The 13,548-nt window shown below is 42.8% G+C and overlaps 1 protein-coding gene across 1 annotated transcript in view; it reads right to left on the bottom strand.

Annotated features, from left to right (window-relative positions):
• Positions 1–13,548, bottom strand: part of DYNC2LI1 (dynein cytoplasmic 2 light intermediate chain 1) — a 103,192-nt gene that overhangs the window by 55,932 nt on the left and 33,712 nt on the right. Inside the window, exons 5-6 of the mRNA XM_082249842.1 lie at positions 11,019–11,107; positions 4,830–5,016 (exon numbers count right to left, since the gene is read on the bottom strand). Of these exons, the coding sequence (XP_082105968.1) occupies positions 4,830–5,016; positions 11,019–11,107 (276 nt within the window). The remainder of the gene's footprint in view (positions 1–4,829; positions 5,017–11,018; positions 11,108–13,548) is intronic.

Here is a 13,548-nt window from a genome sequence, read left to right as displayed (position 1 = left end):
TGAGATCCAAAGAGCTGTCACTATCTGTGAAGCAAGCCATCATTAGGACTTTAATTTGAGGGTATTTACATCAGGTGAACGGTGTAGGAATTACAACAGTTTGTATATGTGCCTCCCACTTTTTAAGGGACCAAAAGTAATGGGACAATTGGCTGCTCAGCTGTTCCATGGTCAGATGTGTGTTATTCCCTCATTATCCCATTTACAAGGAGCAGATAAAAGGTCCAGAGTTAATTTCAAGTGTGCTATTTACACATGGAATCTGTTGCTGTCAACTCTCAATATGAGATCCAAAGAGCTGTCACTATCTGTGAAGCAAGCCATCATTAGGCTGAAAAAACAAAACAGATCCATCAGAGAGATAGCAAAAACATTAGGTGTGGCCAAATCAACTGTTTGGAACATCCTTAAAAAGAAAGAACGCACCGGTGAGCTCAGCAACACCAAAAGACCCGGAAGACCACGGAAAACAACTGTGGTGGATGACCGAAGAATTCTTTCCCTGGTGAAGAAAACCCCCTTCACAACAGTTGGCCAGATCAAGAACACTATCCAGAAGGTAGGTGTATGTGTGTCAAAGTCAACAATCAAGAGAAGACTTCACCAGAGTGAATACAGAGGGTTCACCACAAGATGTAAACCATCGGTGAGCCTCAAAAACAGGAAGGCCAGATTAGAGTTTGCCAAACAACATCTAAAAAAGCCTTCACAGTTCTGGAACAACATCCTATGGACAGATGAGACCAAGATCAACTTGTACCAGAGTGATGGGAAGTGAAGAGTATGGAGAAGGAAAGGAACTGCTCATGATCCAAAGCATACCACCTCATCAGTGAAGCATGGTGGTGGTAGTGTCATGGCTACCAATGGAACTGGTTCTCTTGTATTTATTGATGATGTGACTGCTGACAAAAGCATCAGGATGAATTCTGCAGTGTTTCGGGCAATATTATCTGCTCATATTCAGCCAAATGCTTCAGAACTCATTGGACGGCGCTTCACAGTGCAGATGGACAATGACCCGAAGCATACTGCGAAAGCAACCAAAGAGTTTTTTTAAGGGAAAGAAGTGGAATGTTATGCAATGGCAAAGTCAATCACCTGACCTGAATCCAATTGAGCATGCATTTCACTTGTTGAAGACAAAACTGAAGGGAAAATGCCCCAAGAACAAGCAGGAACTGAAGACAGTTGCAGTAGAGGCCTGGCATCACCAGGGATGAAACCCAGCGTCTGGTGATGTCTATGCTTTCCAGACTTCAGGCAGTAATTGACTGCAAAGGATTTGAAACCAAGTATTAGAAAGTGAAAGTTTGATTTATGATTGTTAATCTGTCCCATTACTTTTGGCCCCTAAAAAAAGTGGGAGGCACATATACAAACTGTTGTAATTCCTACACCTTTCACCTGATTTGGATCAGTTTGTTTAATTTCAAATCCATTGTTGTGGAGTATAGAGCCAAAAAGATTAGAATTGAGTCGATGTCCCAATATTTATGGACCTGACTGTACCTGTATATTGTGTTTAATAAGATGCCCATCTAAGAAGTTTTTTAAATTAGTGACATTACCCAATGAAACCACCCATTGTGAAAGGGAGTTGCACATCCTTACCACTCTAACAGTAAAAAATCCCTTATGCAGTTTAAGGTTAAAATGCTTCTTGTCCAACTTTATTGAGTGGCTCCGTGTCTTCTTGAGTGACCTGAGACTTAAAAGTTTCCTTCCTATGCTAAAATCACCATTAAGATATTTGTATATCGCTATCATATCTCCTCTTAAGTATCTCTTCTCCAGATAGAAAAGGGGTTAATGATTGTAAACATTCCTCATAACTGAGATCCTTCAGCCCTCCTATTAGTTTTGTTGCCCTTCTCTGGACTCTCTCCAGTTCTAACACATTTCTTCTGAGGTATTGGTGACCAGAACTGGACAGCATACTCAAGGTGTGGCCGAACCAGAGTTTAGTACAGGGGTAGAAATATAGTTTTATCTCATGAATAAATATCCTTTTTAATGCATGCTAATATTCTACTAGCCTTGCTTCGTATTGCAAGCTATTGCTGAGCCTGCGATCTACTAGGACCCTCAGATCTTTCTCCATCCTCGATTCCCCCAGAGGTTCTCCCCCTCTACTGTGTAACTTGCATTCATATTTTTAGCCCCCAAGAGCATTATTTTACATTTCCCTAAATTGAACCTCATTCGCAGTGTGTTTGCCCACCCCCTCTATTTTATTGAGGTTTTCCTGTTAAGTTGCTTTATCCTAGTTGTGAAGTTGTTGCCCTGCTTAGCTTTGTATCATCACCAAACGCTAAGATTGAACTATTTATGCCAACCTGTATTATGTTTATGAACAAGTTAAACAAGTATGGCCCCAGGACAGAGCCCTGCGATACCCCATTTATAACTGCAGACCATTTACAAGATACGCTACTTATCAACACCCTCTGGATGCGCCCCTGTAACCAGTTTTTTATACAGGTACATATAATTTCGTCAACGCCAACAGACCTCAATTTTTGCATTACTCGTTTATGGGGGACTGTGTCAATTGCTTTGGCGAAGTCTAGATACTATCTAGATACAATCTTTCATAAATCCATGTTGGTTACTACTAATGATACTATTCTTTTCTGCAAATTCATGGATATAGTACCTTATCGTCTCCTCCAATAGTTTAGAAACTATTGATGTTAGGCTGACTGGTCTATAGTTTCCGGGTACATATTCTTGAATATTGGTACCACGTTAGCTTTATGTTAATCCACTGGTGCCATTCCAGTCAGTAAGCTTTCCTTAAAGATTAGGAATAACAGTCTAGCAATGACCTGGCTAAGTTCTTTGAGGACTCTCGAGTGTAAGTCATCTGGTGCTGGTGATCTTTTCACATTTTTTCTAGTCTTTTTAGAAAACTGGCTTTGGTTAGTCACAAGACCACACCGTTGCTGTGTTGCTAACAATACCTTTTTTTTGTTTATTATACCTTTGTTTATTATACCCCTTTTCCATAATAAAAACTGAGGAGAAGAATTTATTCTCCTCGTCACTTTTAACCAACTTCCCTTGATCATACTTTATGTTGCCTATATGCGCTGACTTTGCTTTTTTACTAAAGATTTATTTAAAAAAAAATTGGGGGTTCTTTTTAATCTTTTCTGCTATGTATCTCTTCTTGCTACCCTTATTAATGTGTCTTTTTACACTTGGATTTAGCCACCCAGGTTTAGCCTTAGGCCTTTTATATTTGTTGCCCATTGGAATACAGTGGCTAATGCCATAAAATAAAAATAACAAATCATTAGATCCAGACATATAGACCGATGAAATCTATGCATACCCTAGCCCAGTGGTCCTCAACTCCGGTCCTAAGGGCCCACTAACAGGCCAGATTTTAAGTATTACCTTGGGGAGATGCAGACTAGAATACTGCAACCACTGAGCAGCAAATGATATCACCTGTGATGTATTTCAGTTATCTTGCAAACCTGGCCTGTTAGTGGGCCCTGAGGGCCAGGGTTGAGGACCACTGCCCTAGACCATCCCTTTCTGCTTTTCAAGCCTCCATTTGGCTTATCCGAGATATGGATGGCCTCACTCACCAATATGGAGGCTGTGAAGGTGGCAGAGGCTGGACCAAGCTCAGTTTTACAGGAAAAGTGCATATAACTTCAACTGCCCGTAACTCTGGATGCACTGATCAGTTAGTCTTGCGGTTTACTGATAGAGGTCTAAGCCATGTCTCCAACAAAGCCTGCTATTGATCTTCTGGCCAATGAGAGAGCCTTTAATGGCCAGCAGTGTACTCTCATTGGACAGATAGATGGGACTTAAACCCACAGTCACAGGCCTCGCTAGCAATACAATTACTTAACGAAATTCATGGACTTTTAAAGGTCTTTATAGGCACAAAAATACAAATATATAAAACTGCATTCACTTATACACATTTACAAACACTTTAACTCAGTAAACATTAACAATGCATAAAAAGCACACTTAGCAGGACATTGAATACTATTACATATTCTTAGGCCTGCTGGCTTAAGGTAGCATTTACTGTAGTTTTTCCTTCTATAGATGGCTCGACATGATTAGCGGAAACCGCTTCTTCAGGAGCTTCTTTGGGTGCTGGATCACTAAAAAGTCTGAAAAATCAGATGCGCCTATGCATGGCACACAATCAGATATAGTGCCGCTTGCAAATATATTTGTAACAAGCTAGGTTGATCTAGGGACAGAGTCTCAAGGCTCACTTAGTTAATCAGTGTGATACATGTCAAAGTATAAATGGTAAGTATGTAGATCATGACATTATATTATTCTATCAGGTCCATAACCAATATTTGTGCCAAGCCCACCAATGGGAAGGCTCCTAGATCATCCTCAATACCCAATTCAATAGTTGCCACTGAAAATGGTAGGGAAAGTTCTGCCCTGTATTTCCACCAGAGAGCACCACCAAAGTGGTGAGAGATGACAGGACAAACTCTGCTGCCAGGGAGACCAAAAAGGGTTCAAACCTACAGGTATAGGGTCTTATATTATCTCCCTGATTCTCTTTTCTTCAGTTCTTTTCTTGTGAACTTCAGAACTGTAAAGTTTCTGTCAGCCTTCCTCTCTAGCTAAGCCAAGACATACAATCAAGGCTGAAAATGTACATATTTTAATTACAGAAAGTGACAAAGTTTTTCAGACAAAGGAGAGGGGTAGAGTTTCCAATAAAGAAGTGACTGCTCTGGGCTTCAACAAAATGGTGACCTGTTCTTTGTAGCTTGCCTAATACATATATTTAAAGCCAACAAATTTTTACCATATTATATACATACCGGATGGTTATTTGGAAAACTTCTCCAGACATTCTGCACAATCCGATTGGCTGCCTTGGAATTGGACTTCCCAATATCAGCTATTATTTTATCGACGTGGTTCTTAGCAACCGGTAAGAGCTTCTCTATTGTGTGCCACAGGTCACTGGGCTTTGAGAGATCAAGAACAAGTACTATGGAAAATGTCCTAAGAAAAATAGGAAGAAACAAGTTGGCATGGGAAACAGTTTAAAATGATTTACTGTGTATTGTAATAAGAAAGACAGGAGCAAACTGGGGCGCCATCTACTGCTGTATTCTATTTCTTCACTACTAATTACCATGCACATCTTAAAGTGTATGTAAAGTCAAAACTGTTTTTCTATTTTAGTTTTGGATAGAGTGGGAAAAGAATTAAAGGATTAGACCAGGCATGTCCAACCTGCGGCCCGGGGGCCGCATGCGGCCCATAACCTCAGGCAATGCGGCCCTCTGCCCCTGACAATTCTTTTTTTTTTTTTGCTGTGGAGGAAGGAAGTCAAGTCGGGGGCATGGCCACAGAGGCAGCCTTAGAGGGGATCATCCACTAGTTGTGTTAAATTAGCATAAGATGTATGTGTGAAACGCGTCTACGAGACTTCATGCTGGTGTCTTTGGTGTCATCATTTGCAACTTTTGGAAATAAAGGTATTTGAAACCTATTGGAATCCCTGGATGTGCGGCTAATTCTTTTCCTACAAGTGCTGGGGGGGGGGGGGGTCTCGACAGCACGGGAATGGCAGGGCGGCGTTTTATTACTTATATACCTTAACTATAGTATATACTTTATATGCGGCCCGAGACAATTTCTCTACACTCAATGTGGCCCAGATAAGCCAAAAGGTTGGACACCCATGGATTAGACCCTCTGTCATAGTTTTTCTATTGCTGTCTCCATTTGAAGGATTGGTACTATTTTTATTGCTGACCATTGCCATTGAGAAAGTGAGGGGAAATCCAAGACATTAGAGTTGTCGTAGGAAAAGAGGGAAAATATTCCAAAGAAAACCCTTATTCCAGAGATACCTGTCTAAAAGGGGAATTGCCCTCACTTTGGGAGATTTCCTCTTGCATCTCTTTGACAGAAGTAAAAGGAAGTTTCCCCAATGGGCTCTGTGTGTCCATGGACATGTACAAGGTGGCTTGGCAAAGCCCCCCCACGTTCTCTCCTCACAGGATTTGATTACCAGCAGAAGGTGCCTCTGCTATGCCCTTTCTGAACTAACTGCTAAGTGGGAGGATCTGCCTTTAAACAGTATTAAACCCAAAAGCAAAAAATGAATATATTTCAGCTTACCAAGTCCTTAGATGTGATGAATGCATTAGTTTCCTTTTGTAGGCTTTTTTTTCTTCTATTTTCATCTGGTGATCTAGCCAGGAAGTCTATTATTCTTCACAGCAAAAACTCTCCAGCAAAATGTAGCAGTTACCGGGATGAGGCAAACCACTTAACACAGACAGGGGTGTTTAAAATGATCAGCTTTTGTTTATTTATTATAAGCTGTAACTGCTTATAAAGTGTGAGCTGGAGTTTGGCTTCAATTTGTTAGCGTTTCTAAATCTGCTAATACATTTAACACTACCCGACAATGCTGCTGTCTGCTGTGTCTCCTCTGCTCATTCCTCCAGAGGTGTGTCTTGCTAATACAGCAGGTGGGTTATTGGCCAGATCACCAAAGGGAAAAAAAAGCCAAAGAAAAGAAAACTGATGCAGCCACCACAACTAATGATTGGTAAGCTGCAATATATTACATTTTTTTTTTTTCCAAAAATAACATTTTTGGTTTGGGGTTTAAAGGAGAAGTAGTGCCAAAGCTTTTTTTGGCTATACTTCACCTATGGGTCACAGGAATGCAGTTTGTTCTGCACTCCTGTGACCCGTTTTCTGATGTCACAGAGCTGGTCCAGGCACTGGAAAAGATGCCGACCATTTGGTCAGGATACACCCAGAAGCTGAGATCCGCTGAGAGCCTGAGCCAGCTGCTCCTGCCTCTCCACAGCCCAGCGCTCCAGAGCAGAGGGGGAGGAGAACTGAGCGATTGCTGTGTTTGATCACTCAGCTTTCTGTGCAGAGCTGGCAGGGGACAGATGCTGCATCCACCTAGGTGAGTAAAGGCCCATACACACGATATGAAAATCAGAAGTAAATTTTCGTCCGACGAACGATCTGCCGATTTTCGGATTGTTCGTATGGTGTTTTCGACAGCCGATTACGAATTTTCGGACGACAAAATCTGGATGTGCAGGCTATAAAATTTTTATCATACGTCAACACAACGTCCGATTTTTGTTTAATTTTTTACAGTTTTCTTCCGAAAAAAATCATAAGAGCAAGACTAGGCATGCTCAGAAACGAAAGAACACATACAAAACAATTCAACACATGACATCACTTATGAAGTTGAATTCTGTCGTACGAGAATTTTAGCATGCAACAAAAAACGGATGCAAGATCATTCGATAATCTGATCGTGTGTACGGGGCTTAAAGAGGTTGTAAACTCAATTTTTTCTTTTTTTTTTCTTTTTCACCCTGAAAGAGAAAGACATAATGAGCTAGTATGCATCGCATACTAGCTCATTATGCAATACTTACCTTAGAATGAGCCCCCACCGTGCTGCCCGCTCACCTCTATGACGGGCGACATGTTCAGTTGCCCGTCTTCCGGGATCGCGGCATCCGGCCATCTGATTGTCACGGTCATCCGATGGTCACGGCATGGGACTCTGAAGGAACGGCGCCAGCAGCCGTTCCTTCAGAGCGCATGCGCCAGTGACATCACTGGCTGCATGTAAGGTAAATATCTCCTAAACGGTACATGTTTAGGAGATATTTACAGTACCTATAGGTAAGCCTTATCATAGGCTTACCTATAGGTACAACTTGCAGAGGAGGGTTTACTTCCTCTAAGGGATTTTTTTCCCCCATAGCCCATACTTCTTTTTTAATACTACTTTTACTTTATTGAACTGATCAGTCTGAAAAAATAAAAGAAGCATCCCGACATCCCTGTACACATACTTTACACAGGTTCAGAGCACTACATTGTTGGGTCAGGGTTTAGGGACTTGCCTTTTCTCAACTATAAGGATGTGGAGGAACCTAGAGGGTTCATTGGGGCATTCTGGAGGAATAAAGACAGTAGTATAACGTTATGTGCTGGTAGCTTGTTTAGTCAGCTATTTGCCTGGACTGGTACTTTACTTGGTAAAAAAAAGTGGAAAAGGGCTAAAAGAAGTCATAGTATTGTTCTTTATTAGATTTAACTTTTTACACTTATACTTTTACATAAGAAAGAAAGAAACCTAAGAAAAGTACCGGTTACTACCTTTTATTCCACAAATACCTCTTCCAGAATTCTCCGGGATCTGATTTCTCGTTGTTACTAAAAATTCAACTTTATGCTGAAATCTGGGATACCCATACCAAGATCCCTGTCTTTCCTCCCCCCATGCTCATTCCACTTGTGTATGTATTTAGGAGGTTCTTAAGGGGTAGACAGAGCTGTCAATTGGCGCAAGGATCAAGGAAGGGACGGGCAGAGCTGTCAACCGATGTGAAGAACTGGAAAGGGCAGGAGAAACTCTCACAGGACCAGGAGCAGTGTCCGGGCATACTTCTCTTCATACAACGAAGGAAAGTAAACAAAAGCACGAAGATCACCATTTTTAATGGTACATAAAGACATGAAAACATTGACAAGTAGTTTTGGATAGACTCTTGCTATAAGGTTGATTTGCACATACTTTCCACGACGCAGCCATTAAAGTGGACATGGCGGGGGACTGCAGGGAGGGGATGTATAGGGGGCATCAATACCTACTGTATATGTGAGTACATATGCTGGGAGTGGCGACATATGATGGCATACTCTGCTTGGTTTGACATTTGTATCTGTTTAGGTGACATGTACGAGTGTCACTATACTTCAATTTCATTAAAATTGAGTGACAAAACTCTCCAGAATGTAAACAGTTTTTGTACCATTTATTAATTTTCAATAAATTTGCTCTGATTTAAAAAAAAGATTCTGACAAGAGTAAGAGCCCCATTCTGGAATAAATATACATTTTTACCACACAACTCCCTCCCACCAACTCTGTCTCTAACCTATGATTATAGTCTTTTTTTTGCCCCCCTTACCATGTGAAGCCAGCAATACTCACCTAAAAAGCCCCGATCTAGATCCCTTACTGCTGGGGACTGGTAATCCAGTGCTGCGATGGCACCCAAGGGCGCCAGTCCCCTACCATTCTCCTGTGATGACGCCAGTCCTTTTCTCTCTCCTGAGAGGACCCTGCCAGCAGCCATCCAATAGGAAGTGTTCAAATCACACAGGCAGTGACGTGGACCCCTAAATATGGACCCCCAAGCAAGTAGTAAACAGAAGAGGAGAAGACATGAGGTTTCGGCATCAAGTGACTGTGGGTTAAGGTAGGTCAATATGGGCATATAAATAGATTTTTTTTTTTTTTTCCATTGATCCTGCAGTTTGAAGGATCGGATAGCACATCAAACTGCCTGAAAGTGCAGCAGGTACAGCAGTTTCTAGCTCAGAACCAATGGCAGGGCTGTGTAACCAATATGCTTGCTGCCAACCAACATCCACTGTAACAGGTTCAGTACAGCAGGCAGAAAGCATATCTATCATATCTTGGCATATTTTGGATATACTCCACCCCACAGCAAAACCCTACCCATTCACCAATTCCTTGTTCTAGGAGAATACTTTTAGATATTGGACAACTCTAATCTCAATGGGTCACGGGATCAAAAAGGCCTGCAGAAGAATTTTTACAGGCAGCACAGTGGCCTAGTGGTTAAACACAACTGCCATGGGTTTTGAATCGCAGCTGGGACATTATCGGTATGGACTATGCATGTCCTCCCTGTGCTTGCAGGAGTTCCTTTTAAGTACAACAGTTTCCTCCCAAACTCCAAAGACATGCTGGTAGGATTAATCAGCGCAAGTATAAATTTGGCCACCATATGTGTGTGAATGTGAGATAGGGACCTTAAGGTATAAGTTTCTTGAGGGCAAGTATTGATGTAAATGTACAATATGTAAAGTGCTGCATAAATTGACGGCACTAAATCACATGAGTCAAACACAGGGCCCAGGGGCCGAATCTGGCCCTCCAGGCTATTTTATGTGGCCCTCAAATCTATCCTGCAGCTGCGGCACCCCACTTGTCTTCACCTCCCACTTTGTCTCAGCAGCAGAGAGGAGTACAGAACTCCTCCACCAGATCCTGTGCTTCTCCCTGCAGCCACAGGAAGAGACTCGTCTTGGCCCACTCCCCTTCTCAGGAGCAGAGAGTAGGGCAGAGCTCCTCCTACAGATCCGGTGCCTCTCTATGCAGCCTGAAGCACCCCTTTTCTCCAACTTCCTAATCTCAGCATTCAGCAGACTCCAGCAGCTGGCTCCAGCCCTCCTATGCTCCTCCTCCTGACCCTGCACTTTCTGCCTTTCAGTTTTGCAGCACAAGGTAATGGGGGTGCAGTGTGATGTAAGGAGAGTGGGGGCCCCTTGACTTCTGATGGTGGGGGGGGGGGGCTCCTGACATCTGACGTGGGGGGGTTGGGGTGCTCTGGATATCTAGTCCTACAGATACAACCAGCCCTTTGAGGGCAACCATACTGCTGATACGGCCAGTGATGAAATTGAGTTTCTGTAATGAATAAATAAATACAGGTTCACTCTTGCTCTGTGGTTTCTCCCACAGACCTCTACATCACTACAGAATGCAGTTAGAGGAAAATAAAATAACAGGCATAGCCTTGTTCCCAGTTCCTCTTATCAGCTTAAGTGTCCATTCACATTGATCCGACTTGTCAGGCGACTTGTCAGCCTGACAAGTCGCGGTCCTCCCGCTCCCACTGTGTAGTACAGGAGCCGTTCTAACAGGAGCGACACAAGTCGCCCGACTTAGAAAAAGGGTCCTGTACTACTTCGGGGCGACCTGGAGGCAACTTGCATAGACATTCATGTTATGAAGTCCGTGCAAGTCGCGCCGAAGTCGCAGTGCACGCGACTTCACAGGTCGCCCCCGAAGTCGGAGCGACCTAATGTGAACAGGGGCTTAGCCCTTCCTGGAAGGATTTGGTCAGGTTTACACATATTAGGTAACCCTAATTCTATAAAAATGACATGAGTATTGCATCACTTACCTAATGTTCTCAATGGTGATTGGTATGTTTATTAAATCCATTAGAGATAGTCCCCCGCCTAGTTCCCAGAAATGAGCAATGTCTTTTGGCTTAAAAAGAAAACAAATAGATTCATATTACACCAAACATTTTAGCTGTTCATTAAAAAAGTATTTCTACTTGGATGCTATATATTAGTGAATTTATTCAATTTTTTTTTTTAATATTCTTTATTTATACATCATAATTGCATACAAAACCAGGCGATCATAAACACGTAAAGCCCCACAGTATGGAAAAAAGCCATACAACAAAGATGGTTCGTCTTGAGTCACCAATAAGTGCACAACAGAAAGATAGTTACATAACATCCAAATATAAGACATAGGGCCCAGAGGTCCTTGTACTAAAGCAGTAACTGTTATCAGCAAAAAAAAAAGCAGGTCAAGCAAAGCAACTCGCTATACAATATGAAGCGGCGGGAATTTATTATATTTAAAGAAAGCAATCCTGTCTGTCATCTTATCTAATCTGTAAAGCTTGTCACAAACATTACAATCAGATCTGCAATCAGATCTCCTTTATATGTACCAAACATATTTAATGCAAGGACGTTCCTGATTAGATACACATTAAGTGGATTAGATAGGTGGGCCCTCACATTACATTGTTGCTGATAAATTATATCTAAGGGCTCATGTTGATGGGTGTTTTCCTGCGTTTCATACGCTCCTTAACCGCTTGCCGACCGCCACACGGCGATTTACGTCGGCAGTCAGCCCCTCACAGGCAAAGCGACGTAGGTCTACGTTGCTAGCCTGTGAGGCTCTAGGGAGCAAGCGCGCGCCGCCGGAGGCGCGCTCCTGCGCGGTCACGAACCCCCCCGCGTGTGTGCCCGGCGGACCCGATCCGTGACACCGGAAGAAAGGCAGGCGGCTGATGTAAACAAAGCCGCCTGTCATTCTTCCCTGTGTAAGAATGGAGATCAAACAGTTCTGCTATGTAGGACCATTGATCTCTGTTCTTACACTAGTAGCCACATCCAATCACAGTTAGAAACACGCCCCTAGGGACACACTTAACCCCTCCCTTTCCAATAAAGTTAACTCCTTCAACGCCAGTGTCATTTTTACAGTAACAGTGCATATGTATAGCACTGATTACTGCAGTAATGTCACTGGTAACCCCAAAAGTGTCAAAAATGTCAGTCAAGGGTCCGATCTGTCCGGCGCAATGTCGCAGTCCCACAAAAAAAAAAAAAAAAAAAAAAAATCGCAGATCGCCTCCATTACTCGTTAAAAAAAAAAACAACAAAAATTACAAAAATCTTTCCTTTAGTTAGTAAACGTAATAACTTTTGCGCAAACCAATCAAAATACGCTTTTTGAGATTTTTTACCAAACATAGGTAGCATAAAACAAATTGGCCTAAAATGTTAAAAAATTTTGATTTTTACATTTTTTTGGGGAATTTCATATAAAAAAATGTGAAAAATAACGGAATTTTTGTAAAATCTTACCTGTAAAATTCCTTTCTCTGAGTCCTCCGACAGTCGCCGCCTCTTCATATTCGTCACATATGGGGTATTAGACTTTGCTCCGAAGGAGTAGCTAGGCAACAGAATATGTTAACATTAAAGCTTTTAACATATCCCACCCTCAAGGGGTGGTCCCCTCAGTCAATAGCCTCCTACTTCCTGCAACCATATCTCAGTTTCAGTGGAATAGCAGTAGAGTATACAACCAAACCCCAAAAGAGGGGCGGGGGCGGCGACTGTCGGAGGACTCAGAGAAAGGAATTTTACAGGTAAGATTTTACAAAAATTCCATTTTCTCTTACGTCCTCCGACAGTCGCCGCCTCTTCATATTCGTCACATATGGGGACGTCCCAAAGCAGTGCAAACATGAGGGGTGGGAAACGCATCCGCGCCGAAAGGCAACGCAGTCTCCGCATCAAAGAAAAGGAACCTTACCAAAGGAAGGAAACCAGCTGGGCTACAGGAAAAACAAGTGCTCAACAGGAGCAACAACCCAGGAAAAGACAAATGACCAGGGGATAAAAAACTTATCCCAACAGCCAGAGGTCCCCAACAAGGGACCCTAGGGAATTGCCGCACTAAGAACCTTGCGGCCAAAGGAAGCATCCGCCGATGCCTGAACATCTACTCTGTAGAATTTTGTGAAAGTGTGCACGGTCGACCAAGTCGCCGCCTTACACACCTGGGCTACAGAACCCCATGACGACAGGCCCAAGACGTACTCAGAGATCTAGTAGAGTGCGCCTTCACAGGCACAGGGGGAACCTTCCCCTGCAAGGCATAGGCCTGTTCAATGGTCTGCCTGATCCATTTGGCGATGGTAGAGGCCGACGCCGCCATGCCCTTCCGAGGACCCTCTGGAAGAACAAACAAGGAGTCCGTCTTTCGAAAAGACTCAGTCGATTTAAGGTAAACCCTTATCGCCCGAACAACATCCAAAGAATGCAATCGCACCTCCTTTGGATGTTTAGGCTTCGCGCACAGCGAAGGCAAGACAATATCCTCATTAAGAT

Source organism: Pelophylax lessonae (genome assembly GCF_965119305.1).
Source record: "Pelophylax lessonae genome assembly, chromosome: 3".
Lineage (NCBI taxonomy): Eukaryota > Metazoa > Chordata > Amphibia > Anura > Ranidae > Pelophylax > Pelophylax lessonae.
Note: the sequence above shows the minus strand (reverse complement) of the source record. Positions and strands in the feature narration are given on the sequence as shown.